At 40.5% G+C, this 13,169-nt stretch overlaps 1 protein-coding gene across 2 annotated transcripts; it reads left to right on the top strand.

The window, feature by feature from the left end:
- Window positions 1–6,874: 6,874 nt before the first annotated feature.
- On the top strand, window positions 6,875–12,848 carry PRXL2C (peroxiredoxin like 2C). 2 transcript variants are annotated; one of them, XM_086771167.1, is made up of 6 exons: window positions 6,875–7,058; window positions 7,592–7,660; window positions 9,131–9,184; window positions 9,605–9,710; window positions 9,953–10,084; window positions 12,281–12,848. In XM_086771167.1, exons 1-6 carry the CDS (start codon window positions 6,885–6,887, stop codon window positions 12,532–12,534), a joined length of 789 nt encoding a protein of 262 aa, XP_086627293.1. In that variant the 5' UTR covers window positions 6,875–6,884; the 3' UTR covers window positions 12,535–12,848. The 2 variants fall into 2 exon arrangements, with proteins under 2 accessions (XP_086627293.1, XP_010114969.2); XM_010116667.2 differs by lacking the exon at window positions 12,281–12,848 and adding an exon at window positions 10,712–11,395.
- The last annotated feature ends 321 nt before the right edge of the window (window positions 12,849–13,169 follow it).

The raw sequence follows: 13,169 nt of genomic DNA, 5'->3' as shown, positions 1-13,169 counted from the left end.
AGACAGATTTCTTCAGTTGTCTGATACTTTCAAACAACTGCTATTGCTTCTTTAAAGAATTAATGCTAGCACCAGTATAGAAACAAATATGTTTTACAGATTGACTGTTATGATATCTAGCTAATTTATTTGTGTCATCAAATCTATACTGAAGTCACTATGTCAGGACCTCAGAAACCATGGCAGGACCACAGCTTGAATACTAAACTGCCTAATGAGAATTTTTAAACAGTGGCTGTTGATCACTCTTTCTGGAGAGAGCATGAGAGCAAATAAATTCAGCCAGAAAAAAATAAACTAAACAGAAATGGCAGCAGCTGCTTTTAACAAATCGTTGATGCATGACAATCAGCATCAAAGAAACTAAGTTAAAATTTTTGCAAACATATAGAGAAACAATGAGGAAAACGCAAAAAAAAATTAATAGAGTTTTAACGATAATTTAATCAGCCATTTTTCATTCCTTTACCATTCTCTTTTTTTTTTTTTTTTTGGTGTGTACTTTGTTCTTCAGGTCTTACATGCTAAATCTTTGGTTGCAGACTGAAGGATATTGCACACACTAACTTGTAATATGAAAGATGACAGTGTAATGGAACAACAGAGTATAAACTGGAACTAATTTAAGTGACCTTTCACCAATCTGCAAAGAAAGATAACACTTTTTTTACATTTACAGATGTTTCAGTTCAAGAAGTTGTGTTTTAGCTGATATGTTAATGTGTTTTTATTTACGGTTGCCTGTAACTAAAGCAGATTTAACGTATTTGTATTCCCTCCTTTCATTCCATTCTTCACTTTTGCCACTAGCTTTGTGCATAAACAAATGACTGCATTAGAAATTTATGAATAAAGAGAATTGAAAAGAGCAACTGAAAATAAGGAAAGAATAAACAGCTTCATTAAGAAGCAAAAATCTTCTGAAGCAGATAGTCATCTTTGTTGAAGCAAGTAACATTATTATGATGCCAACAGCAGGAAGAAAAACAGCTTTCTTGTTTAAACATGGGAAGATACAGCAGGGGCCAGATTCTTGAGCCTTAAGCCAAGTATCAGCTCTCAAAGCACTGAGTGCAGGATTCATGCCGACATCCACGCAAACTCCAGACCCAAAAGGCTTTCCGGGCTGGGCCCTCCGTCTCAGCTCTGGCATGAATTTTACTGGCTGCGGTGGAAGCTTTCATTGTTAACAAACCAAACACATTATTTCCACTGGAGAGGATTCTAAAGGCCCTCTTAGGAAAGCCATCTGGAAAGCTGTGATCTCTAAAGTTCCTGACAGAGGATTCACATGATGGCCATTAGACATTTTATCTTTGGACTCCTTTTTCTTATTTAAATAATTTCTTTAGGAAGGCCTTACTAAATGAAACCTGTGGCTCACTTTGTCCAAGTTTGGCACATACATCATCTCAGTCAGACACAGAGTAATAAGAGATAATTAGGGAACACATTTTAGTCATTTTGAAAGGGAGGAGGGTGGGCAGGGGCCATGGATTTGTTGTCCTCAGGATACAAGCACTCAGTCAAGCTTCAGTGCTTGCAAACAAAATCAAATCTATCTCTATATGGGAATTGGCCTGGGTTCCTAATTGATCCCTCTAACAAAGAGGCACAAGAGATATGTCTAATGTTAAAGTGATGCTACTCTTAATTATATACCAGGAAATAAATCAAATCTTTTTCAAGTGTGTGCTAAAATTGCTCAAGTTATTAGCCTCCAGCAAATGGCCTCAAGAAGAGAATTCCTAACTGTAGCTAAATGTCAACGTTGCCATATGTAAAAGAGCGATTTGAACTGAATCCACTGCTAAGTATATGCCCAGCTCTCTACGAACACAGAAAACAGAAATAGCAGCTGGGAACTACAACCTGCTCGCAGTATGCTTTTCCTGCATAGGCAAAAACCAGTACAATACTGTGGGGAAAAAATAAAGAAAATGTTTTAGATTGTTATGCTGGAAGTAAAAAAAAAGGAACAATATCGAAAGCTTTCAAAACAGTTTTTGTTCACCTTGTAAGACACCAGTGCAAGAGCCTTAAATAACAGGGCTTAATTTGGTGTGAACACTCCATGAGATCACCTCCACTTTTCTTCACATTCTTCATCTCTTAATCCTCTGATCTAGTTTACACTATAATTTAAAACTAAAGAAAATTAGCTTACTTTCTAAGACCCTTACTGCTAACAAGATATAAGACAAGTCTGTTTGTCCAGTTTGGATTGCAGCATATCTTTTATTTGCCTTTTAACTGTGTCTTATCAATTTAAGGAGTGATTTATTCAGGTGAGAGACTTGCCGCCTCTTAGCTCTTTAAAGACAGATTCAAATCAGTAGCACTTAGAGCAACTAAACAGTGTCTTCATATATAATTTACTATTCTTGACATATAGATGGTCATCTCCATTTTTCATTTTTAGCATACAGAGTACGTGGCTGCAAAACAGAAATAGATCAAGTACAGAGAGCTCTTACTAAATGCATTAAAGGCTCTCTTTCTGCCTTGAGGCTATATTAACCAAACTGTGGGCATTTCACTTAATATTGTTACATTTTGTTGTACAGTAAAGTTTGTAGCTGCTGCTCTTTCTGTAGGGTCTGTACTACAAAACTAAATATGCCAAACATAACATGAGAAAATTCTTCTCTCCATATGTCAGTATAATCACGAAACCATTAGAGTAGATTTTTAATTGCATTTACATTATTTGTGTTGTGAAACAACAGTTAATCAGTATGCAACACATACATACTGACACTGCAACCAGACTTACAAAGTCCTTAGACTTGTAAATAATTTGAATAATTTTTAAAGGGAGTGAAAAAGCAAAGTGCAAAATTTAGGCAAGTTTTGAAATTGTAATATCTCCTCCCTCAGTAAAAAAAAAAATAAAAACTAAAACTAAAGAGAAACCCTATCAGGAGATCGAGAGCACACACCAGCTAGAAAAAAAAAATAGAGATGAAGCCAGCATTTGCAACATGGCTTTCAAGGCTGAAAATTATTCCCTGTGCTGATCAGAAGTATCAGTCCCATGACACTATGCCAAGAAATCTAGTGTATTCCCACTATATCATGACACTAAGGAAACAATGAAAGGTAACCATAAAATAAAAAGCCTTTATCTACAGGACAGTATAAATTTTACCGCTTTTTAATTACAACAACAGTTTAAAAACAACTCACTCTTAGGTAGCACTTAGCATGATGTCTTTACTCTGGAATTGTAAACACTATTTTTAGCTAATAAGCAATAACCATGTTATCTCTAGCTAAATAATACTTAGATAAACAAGAACAACAAATATACTTGTGCTAAATACTTGTGCTTGCAGTAAATTGATAATAACATGTTGCTTAACAAATACACAGCACATACTCTAGACTGTGTTTAGGCTATTGATACAGGCCACTGCTCTCTTGTCACATATTTTGTTCAGCTGTTGTAAATAAAGAAATTCAGGTTGCATAATTACAGATGGTATTTTGTTTCACTCCTCAATAAAGAGCAAATAAATTACTCCACATCTGTGTGTAATTATTTTTCTTCTTCTTGAAATGGTAGGAATCTGAATTTCCTATTCACAGCACAAAGTAACCCAGCCCTTGGTTAATTAAATATTAGCAAAGTTTCTCTTTACAACTGTAAATTGCACTGCAGTGAAGAAAGTGACTTGCATCTCGAATGTTACATCATGATTAATAATGCCAATGTACTAATTGATTCTCCTTAAGTCACAGAAAAAGACATCACTCTGACAACTATGTTTTTTAAGTTATCAACATTTCTATATTTAAGAGCTATAAAGAAAAGAGGAGAAGGGAAAGCAGGCTAAGTTTCCCTAATCACAGCTCACATTGAAGAATTTTATGGTTTTAGTAGATTGCACTCTTAGACAGTCAGTACTGTCCAGAATATCAGCAGATACAGAGTCTTTCTTCCCATCTAAGTTCCATGGAACTTATACCTGTATTTTTCTTAAGCATATATAAATGAAGGGTTTAAACTTCAGCTTCCAAAGGTGACTGCTAATTTTGAGTGTTTCGTCTTTCACATATCAGCGTTCAACTGCCTTCGCCTCTGTTCTTTCTCGATAAAACTGGGGGTGACAGAAATTTCTATTTGTATTCTAGCAACACTTAAGAATCTCCATTAAAAAAAAAAAAAGTAGAACCATGTTGCTTAAGGGGCTTTAGAGAATGCTTTGGCAAATATCCTTGGAAGAAAGTTGCTATTCCTCAGTTGTACACTGCTAAAACCACATGTTAAGGATATGCTTCCTCAGCTAGTTTAAGGAGGCCAAATAGCATAAAAGAGTGAGGCCTGCAGGCAGTCTTGACTGGCTTAGTAGAGATGTTTACCAGCTCTCTCAGACAGGCTGAGGTCCTCAGAGATTTCATTTCAAATCAAGTGAGAATGAGCTCTCTGGACTCTAGGCAGAAGGTCAGCTATGCACAGACTGAGGCTGGACAGTGTCCTCTGAGTTTGTGACACCACACTGCCCGACTCTTTTCATCAGCAGGCTCATCCCTATCCATGCTCTGGCTCAGAGGCTGTGGCAGTAGATCCCCTTTAGTGCTATGACTGTCTCTTTTGCACGCTCTGATTTCCAGTGGTGATGGCAAGGGCCCCGGACCAAGCTGTACTGATGATCAAGTGCTGACCTGTGCTCCTGAGCCCTGCCCAATGCTACCCGCAAGTTCTACCACAGCTATAACATAGCAAGGTTATGCGCCCAGCCTGCCCACTTCAGCCTCAAGACGAAGAGGAAAGTATGTCAAAAGTGGTGAGTTCTCCATGCTTTGCTACATTCTGTGGTAGTCAAGGGTAGGCAGGCCATTCTCATCAGTACTGCTGAGGGGTCACAGAGCAGTGCTGCACAGCCCATGTTTGGTTTATGGGCTGCTAGCTGAAGAAATCTGTCTGACAGCATAATACAAAGCTAACTGTTAGGTGAATAAAGAAGCCTGATGATAACGACAATGGGGAATTAATACTGCCCCAATTCTTATCTAGCAGGATCTAAGTTTCACAATTTTCAGAAATTCTTTATTAATTTAAGCTTATCACCTTTGAAATAAAAGTCATTGTGAGGACAAACGAACCACAAGATGAGTCCTTGAACTACACAGCCACAGGCAAACATGCAAGAAGTGCTTTGCTAACATTCAAACCCTGACTTGCTAGCTCAGTAAAGTACATTACTATGATCACAGTTAACCTAGCAATGCCACAAGCTATTTCATATCATGAAATAACTTTCATTACTGAAGCAATAGGGCTATACTTGTGGCTGGATAGTTCCACCTGTGTGAATGTGCTGGAAACTTGTAAAGAGCTATCAGCCAGGAATCACTTTCCCTCATGTTATTATCAATAATACAAAGCTGACTTGTCTTTGCTGTTAACATGGCACAAAACACCTTATGTGCCCTGAAGGTCTTTTTGGCAAGAGTTTTAAAACAGAACTGGGAGGTATGCCAACTGGTGGGCCAACTATATTGTATCATCCTGTGTAAATGTCCAACAGAGAACTAATTTGACTTTTCAGATATTGTGACATTAGAGAGAATTTCTTTCATCAAGTACTCTAAGAGAGATGGTAGTCATGCACTCCCTTCTAGGGAAGATCTGGAGCAAAGCAACCGGGAGTGACAGTGGCTCTCAGGTTGAATGGGAGTCAATAAAACTGTCCTATTGCAAAAAGCACAACCACAATGCTACCGTATTTAAGTGGATGTATAGATGCAAGAAGTGAAGAAAACCTAACACTTAGCTAAAATATGGTGTCTAGTTTTAGGCACTGAACTTCAGGAATGACAGAAACCACCTAGAAAGTCCAGAGGAAATGACAAAATCTGTATTCTATAAATTCTAGAAAATATGACATATGAGAAGAAAGTATCGCAAAAAAAAAAGTGGCGGGGGGTGGGGGGAGATGATTTCGTCTAGGAAACAGAAGACTGAGGACAACATAGCAATAGTCTATGTATAGCTGAAAAGTCAATGCAGTAAGGGGATTAACCTGTTCTGAGTGCTCGCTCCTAGTAATATAAATGTAAAGGGCTTAACCCAAAGTACGCAGGATGTAAGTTTGAATAACATTATCATTATAGACATGGGGACAGTTTGCCAAGGAGAGACTCCGGAACTAAAATTATCAGAGAGCTTCATAAAGGACAGCAACTTCTGGAGATCCCCCAGTCCTATTGCCTCTGACACTCCTTTGCCCACCAAGAAAAGGAAAGTGCTCCCCACCTCACTTGCTTTCAGCTGATGCAACTATCCAAGAGACTGGAGATACTCTCCAACCGCCCAGGCTTTTCCTCCTTTAGGAAGGCCGGATCACTCATTTCTGCGTGCACGCTCGATGCGCTCACATGAGCACTGCTACTTCTCAGCATCCTCTGCTATTCATCGGCCAAAGCCCCATGGAGTTCTGCTTTTACTTCACTAGGGAAACAGAGTCTGTTTTTTTTTCTGATAAGGCAGCTCGACGGTTCCTCGAAAACTGAATTTTTTAGCATGCTCACAGCTCTCTGAAATGCTGTGGCATCCCGCAAAGTGAACCACGACCTTGGGACTGTATAATAATGTCTGTCACTGCCTCCGTTTGCACGCAGTTTTTGGGAGGCTCGGTGCGACTCTGCCACCGCTACCCTCTATTCACCGGCTCCCTCGCAGTCCCCGTCGGGCCCGCCGCAGCGGCTGCCCGCCCTCCTCCTCTTCCGGGACCGGGAAGGAGCGGGCCCACGCCCTCCCGCCCAGCCCCGGCGCTTGCTGGCAGCCCCCCCGCCCCAACCCCCGAGCTTTGCTCCCCGGCTCCGCCTCTCTCTTCCTCCCCGCTGGCCGCGGCGGGGGCGGCGGAGGGCAGCGGGCCATGGCGGGGCAGCCGGTGACGCGGCAGGTGGGCCGCGCGAGGGGGGGGGGGCCGCGGCCGGCGGCCGGGGAGCTGCGGGAGGCCGCCCGCTGCCTGGTGGTGGACGCGGACGGGAGGAGCGTCCCCTTCGAGGCCCTGTACGGGGAGCAGAGAGCGATCGTGGTGTTCGTGCGGGTGAGGAGGGGGCGGCCGCCCGGGAGGGTTGGATCGCCGGCCGGTAGCCCAGACAGGCCGCTTGCGGGGAGCCCCCACTTGACTGGGATAGGGGCGGGGGGTGGGGGGAGTTGACACAAGTTAGGCTGCAGCAGAAAGAGAAATAAAATACAAGGCAGGTCAGTTCTGCTTCTAAGAACCCCCGTTCTTTGGTAAAATGATACCGTATTTCCCTGAAAGGAAGTAATTCTTCAACCCTGTGTTTAGGGAAACAAGTATTGTGTTCCCTGATTTTCCAGCTGGCCAGACAGCTCTCACATTCCTAAAATATCTAGAGATAAAAACATTAGCAAGGCCCCAAGCCCAGCATCCTTGTGCAGGCTTGGATTAAACCAGGCTCCCAATCCACATTTGATGACTGCAAAGAACTTGAATCTTTCCTGTTCCTATTTCCTGATCACCTCCAAAATGGTTTATGCCCAAAGTCAGAATCTGCTGCTTCATTGCTGTGGAATTATGTCTGTTTCTGACACGTCCAACTGGCTGTGTTGCAGAATTTTTTATGTTACACTTGTAAGGAGTATGTAGAAGACCTGGCAAAAGTCCCCAAGGCGTATTTACAAGTAAGTATTCTGCTCTTCGCATGTATGTGGGGTTGGTGTAGCAGATTTGTTACGTCCTGCTGCAGGCTTGCATGAGGCTTAAAACCTTCTAGGAATCAAAGAGGCTCCTAAGAAAGTTACTGCTTTCGCTGTTTGCTGCAATAGCCATAATGTATCTGCCTGGGAGATGAAGGAAAGGATTTATTGCACTACATGCTCTGTTGCAGCAGCATTATTTCTCCCTGCCCTATTAGCTTAGTGCTGGTTTTTTTTTCTGCTGTGTTTTGAACAGTTAGACAACATCTGACAGGCATTTCTTTTGGTATTAGTAGTGCCCTGGGCAGCTGTCTTCTCCTTACTACTAACTACTGCCCTTTCCATTATGCTGGCACAGCTGACTGATGGTTGTGCCTGGAACAAAATCAGATTAAAAATAGTCTATTTTTCTATGGTTATTTGTAAGCTACATCAGTTGTGTGACCAGTTCTCCAGGCAGCTGCACAAACAGGAGTGGCATAGTGACAGAAAGGAGAAATGGAGTGGGCAGGGGTTGCTATGGATGGGTATTTGTTGGGTGGTAGGAAATACCAGAGAAAGACAATGATCCCCTGCTAAATGTGGAAGGTCAATCTGTCTCTTCTAGGCTGCTGATAGAAATTCTGTCATATTTTATTCCCAACAGCAACGTAGCCGATGACAGAGACTCGGCTACTTGCTAACAGCAAGCCTTAGATGGACTAGGAACTTGGGGATAAAAAGGGGTAATTTCTTTGGCAGCTGCCCTTCTCAGGACAGATTTTTCTAAACTGCTTGATCAGTGTTACTCACAATGACATTTCATTAATTTGGCTGCTCAAATAAAACTACACAGAGAATCAAAACCATCTATGCTTTTCTCAGTGCGAGTATTCTGTTTTTAGGAAGGCTTCTTTTCCTAACAAACAAAATGATTCTATATGGGAAAGGCAAGTATTATACCCTGATATTAAAACAGCATATTTTATTCACTGTTTTACTGGCACTTACATGAACTTAAGTTTTGGCCTCTATTTTAGACTCAGGCCTAGTGTTGCACCTGCAAAAAACAGCAGTACATCCAGATGCAAGTTACATCTGTTATGGGTATATGTCAATCACAGATGTATGTGCATCAGTATTTGCATGCTGCATGTGCAACTGAGTGGAAATTTTGAATTTCCAAAATCATAGCAGGTTACAATTAATTAAAAAGATAACACTACTAATGCTACAGAAAAAAAATAAAGTTTACACATCTGTAACTTAAAAATTACATGTTATTTAATGTAGCTGCTAAATGTAGGTGATAGACAAAGGTGCAGGCTCCAAACATGCAAGTGATGCTAATTTCAAATAATTTTAACTCAAGTGCACTGTGATCATTAACTCAGGACACGAGATTCTGCCAATGCTTTGCAGGCATGCAGAAACAGAGTTCCTCTTTACAGTTTCAATATTCATGTTCTGTTCTAGGAAGCAAATGTGAGGCTTATAGTTATTGGACAGTCTTCTCATCATCACATCAAGGTAAATAAAGTCGTCATTAAGTACACTGTATCCTCTGTTGTGTCTTAATGGTCTGCATTGAGGGATTTCTGAGTGAAAAGATGGTCATTTGCAACCACAGAAAAAGATGGCAGTATTCTTTTTCCAGGAAGCAATTCTAATAGTGGTACGTGAATAAAGCAAATAACTAAAACTTTCAGTTTAAAAAACACTGGGGCTTGCTAAGGAAACATATTTTCTTAATTTCACTGGAAGCTTTGTTTTAGTAAAAGCTCTGAGGCTAAAGATTTTTTGCCTTTAATTTAACACGACAGATCCACAGGTTTCCAAATCTTGGGTGGGCTGACAAGGTGTCTATTTTTTTCACTGTCAGTAGATCCTAACTAATTACTGTCTTAACCTTAAAAATACTACTTTTTTTTTGTATGATATATTTTGCAGCCCTTTTGCACTTTAACTGGGTATACACATGAAATGTATGTAGATCCACAAAGGGAAATCTATAAAACGCTTGGCATGAAAAGAGGTGAAGGTAATAACGTAGCAGGTAAGAATAATTTTCTCACCTTGTTTGGACTTACACTGAATAAAACAAGAATGCTTTGATAAAATAGTACAACTGCAATGTAAATAGGAAGGGAGTTGCCCACCAGACCATCTCTTGTAGCCTATATTTTGTCAAACACTTGTAATCAGGAAACGAAACTATTCACACCAGCTGTCTGATTTTGTTGTTCTCCGTATATACTTTTGTATTTCTGGATAACACGTATTTCCTATTTTGTTGAGTGCGGAGCCCTCATGTGAAATCAAACACGCTCCTGGGAAGCATTAAGAGTATGTGGAGAGCAATGACTGGCCCGGCATTTGATTTTCAAGGAGACCCGTCTCAGCAGGGAGGAGCTTTGATTTTAGGTCCAGGTGAGCTTCTTTGTTTTGTGTGAAAGTTACAGTCTTCTCCTGTGGCTGTTTGCTTTAATGCTACCATCTCAGCTGCTGCCTCTGTGCATCCCAAGGAGACAGTTTTGTGTAGAACTGTGTGATTTTGGCAGCTGAAGTAACCTGTGGAAGTGTCATTTGTAGTCCCACCTCCCACCGAGGTGGCACAAAGCCGATCACAGTACTGCAGAAATCAATAGGAGTGCTGATGGAATAAATGCCTCAGATTTTGGAAGGGTTTTTTTGACATTGTGGTGTTCACTTACATTCTGCTTTCACATTTGATTCTAGGCATTTAATGTTGTTTTAGTAGAGGAATAATGCATAAAGCAGGGATGGCAACATGACAAGGTATCAGATCATTAGGAAACATTATGCTGCAGCAGATTTAATTCAATTAGATGCTTCAATGTTCCTTGTTTCTGTAACTTAATTAAAAAAAAAAAGATGTCATTGTTTAAAATACAGTATCCTGTGCAATCTATAGAGCTAGTACACATTAGTACAAGAACTAGCAGGAAATCGGAGTACTTCTTTGATTCACTTATGTCTTTGAAGAAATAAATATTTTATTCAACCATTTACATGTTTATTCTCATTCCATTCCAGGTAATGAAGTTCATTTTTTGCACCTTGATAGAAACAGGCTGGATCATGTTCCCATTAACACAATTTTGCAGCTAGCAGAAGTTAAAACAGTAAATTTCACAAACAAACCCCAGATTATTGACATATGACACTGACACAGTACGTAATTTTTTTTAATTTGTGCTCTACAAGAACAATTCCCCAACAAATTCCCACCAGCATCAGTACTGTTGTGTCTTTATGGGATGTCTGAATCCGTCTAGAAAATCGGAGCACAGAATAAACCACCTGGCACTGAACATGGGCACAAAAGTGCTATTTCCATTGCATGCAAGATGACAAAAACTAAAATGTAACTGAGGCTTATTGCAAAAAAAACCCTGTAGCTTATTATTTCCTCATCAAACAGTCTTGCTAACATATTTCAAAAATCTTTGCTCAAGGTGCACTAAACTAAAAAATCTGAGTTTGCTCAGGAAGAAGTTGGGATTCTTGCCTTCAGCAGAGACACTGACTTTCAATCCAATTCTTCTCAGTGATGTTTTAAAGCTTCCAGCACCATGCGACAATCTTCTATTAAAATGAACCTTGAAAAACCACAGTTTTGAACACTGGGACTTAAGCTTATGCCTGCTTTTGCATCTGGCACTGGGAGACATTATGAAATACGTTTTATAGTTTTAAATAAATATTTTAAATATATAATCCATTGTCTGCAATTATTTTGCGTCGTATTAAAAGGTGGGTCTGTTAAGACGCGGGAGCGGTGTGTCTTAAACATGTTTCTCATCAGATTGTCAGTTTTGGAGTAGATCATAGCCAATTACATGTTTTCCTCTGAAGATTCGCAGCAGAATATTCTCCCTTGTATCTGTGTACTGTCTCTCAGAGCAAGAGGTGTCTGAAAAAATGTCCGTAGTTATTTCTGTCCTAGTCAACTGAGCTAAGGACAACAGCATTTTGGTTTGCAGTTCTGTCAGTTTTCATTACTATCCATTTTTCTAGAAATATTTATGTTCAGAATCTATTGCTTTCATTAAAGGAGATGTACCCTCTTTCATCCATAAGCCACTTCTTTTTAGCTATTTTAAAATAAGATTGTCTGAGATTTATGGAGGAGCATATCCTCCTCTGCAGTTTCTGATCTTTGGCCTTCCCTGTAAAATGCTGCTATTCATACATATCTTGGCTGCAAATGCTCTCCCCTTTTAAGCCTTAACACTAATGCAATTGTAAAATGGTATTCTGTGAAGACGTCCATCCCTGCATCCATTAAGGTCACTGACAGGCCCAGAGCAAGCTCCGGAGAGCTCTACACCATTAAGAGCACGTGAAATTAAATGCAGTGTTCCTTGATGAAAAATAAAAGGCTTGCTTAAGAAACATAATGATACTGAGCGATGTAATTCCATTAAAGGTACTATGCCTTAGCACCTTATTAATTACATACACAATTTGATATGGTGTGTTTAGAAGGAGGATATTGTTAATGTGAAAATGCTGTTGTCCGATTCCCTGCTTTGACTGAATGGCACTCGGCACAGAGCTAAAAGCAGTCATGTGCAGACCTCTGAACCCGCGTGATTTCAGGGCTGGCCAGAGGCTTCCTCAGAACTTGGCCTAACGGACTGGGACCGTCAGCCGGAGCTCACAGTGGAGTAACGTCTGCTTTTCATGACCACTGCCCTGACATCCACGAAGAAGGAGCTGCCTGCCCCTTCTCTCCGAAGCTCCCCCAGCTCACCAGTGTTTTTGAGTACGTCAGAAACTCTGGAATGCAGCTGCCTCAACATTACTTAAACTACACTAGAAAGCAAGCTAGAAAACTGGTCTTATGTTTGTAAAGCAAAGGCAAGAAAGGAAGAAAAATTACATTATTTTCAGAGAGACAGAATGACAAATGTTCAGTTTATTCGTAGTGCTTCCACTCTGCTTCATTCACCTGATCATCACTCCCAAGCACACTGACTCTAGTTCCACTTTTGTTTTGCAATCATTTAACTTTCATGTTCTTGGTGCTTTTGATTTTAAAGGAAGTGTCTGGCTAGCTGGTTTTCTGCTTGTTTTGCTTTACAATAGGAATAGTTCTATTGCTGCATTTAAAATATGTTAAATAAAACTCACCATAGCTAAAAGAACTGTGGACTTTTAAAAAGGATCGGAATGAGTTAAGTTGTAATTTGACAGCTCTGTAGGTTGGAGCCATCCACCCTCACCATGTCAATGCTGACAGGAACCATACCACGGCCTTTGTGTTATCCCAGCAAAATCACTTCTTCAGAAAGATTAACAAAATGCAGACAAAAAGAGGAAAGAAAACAGAGAGGAGGATTCAGCAGCGGAACAATCCTAATCAGGGCATCATCCCTGTGTGTGCTGCGTGGAGATGGACTGTTGCATCTGGACACAGCTTCACTGAGTTTGCTGGCGCCCTGCGAGATGCCGATTCCCACGTGCATCATGAATTGGAACAACGATG

Source organism: Chlamydotis macqueenii, chromosome Z (genome assembly GCF_036417535.1).
Source record: "Chlamydotis macqueenii isolate bChlMac1 chromosome Z, bChlMac1.mat, whole genome shotgun sequence".
Taxonomy (NCBI): Eukaryota; Metazoa; Chordata; class Aves; order Otidiformes; family Otididae; genus Chlamydotis; species Chlamydotis macqueenii.
Note: the sequence above shows the minus strand (reverse complement) of the source record. Positions and strands in the feature narration are given on the sequence as shown.

Coding starts and splice junctions, on each gene's coding strand:
- PRXL2C (XM_086771167.1), top strand. CDS start 6,885: ATGGCGGGGCAGCCGGTGACGCGGCAGGTGGGCCGCGCGAGGGGGGGG. Junction 9,185..9,604: donor CTTCTCATCATCACATCAAG/GTAAATAAAGTC, acceptor TATATTTTGCAG/CCCTTTTGCACTTTAACTGG. Junction 10,085..12,280: donor AGCTTTGATTTTAGGTCCAG/GTGAGCTTCTTT, acceptor GCGTGATTTCAG/GGCTGGCCAGAGGCTTCCTC.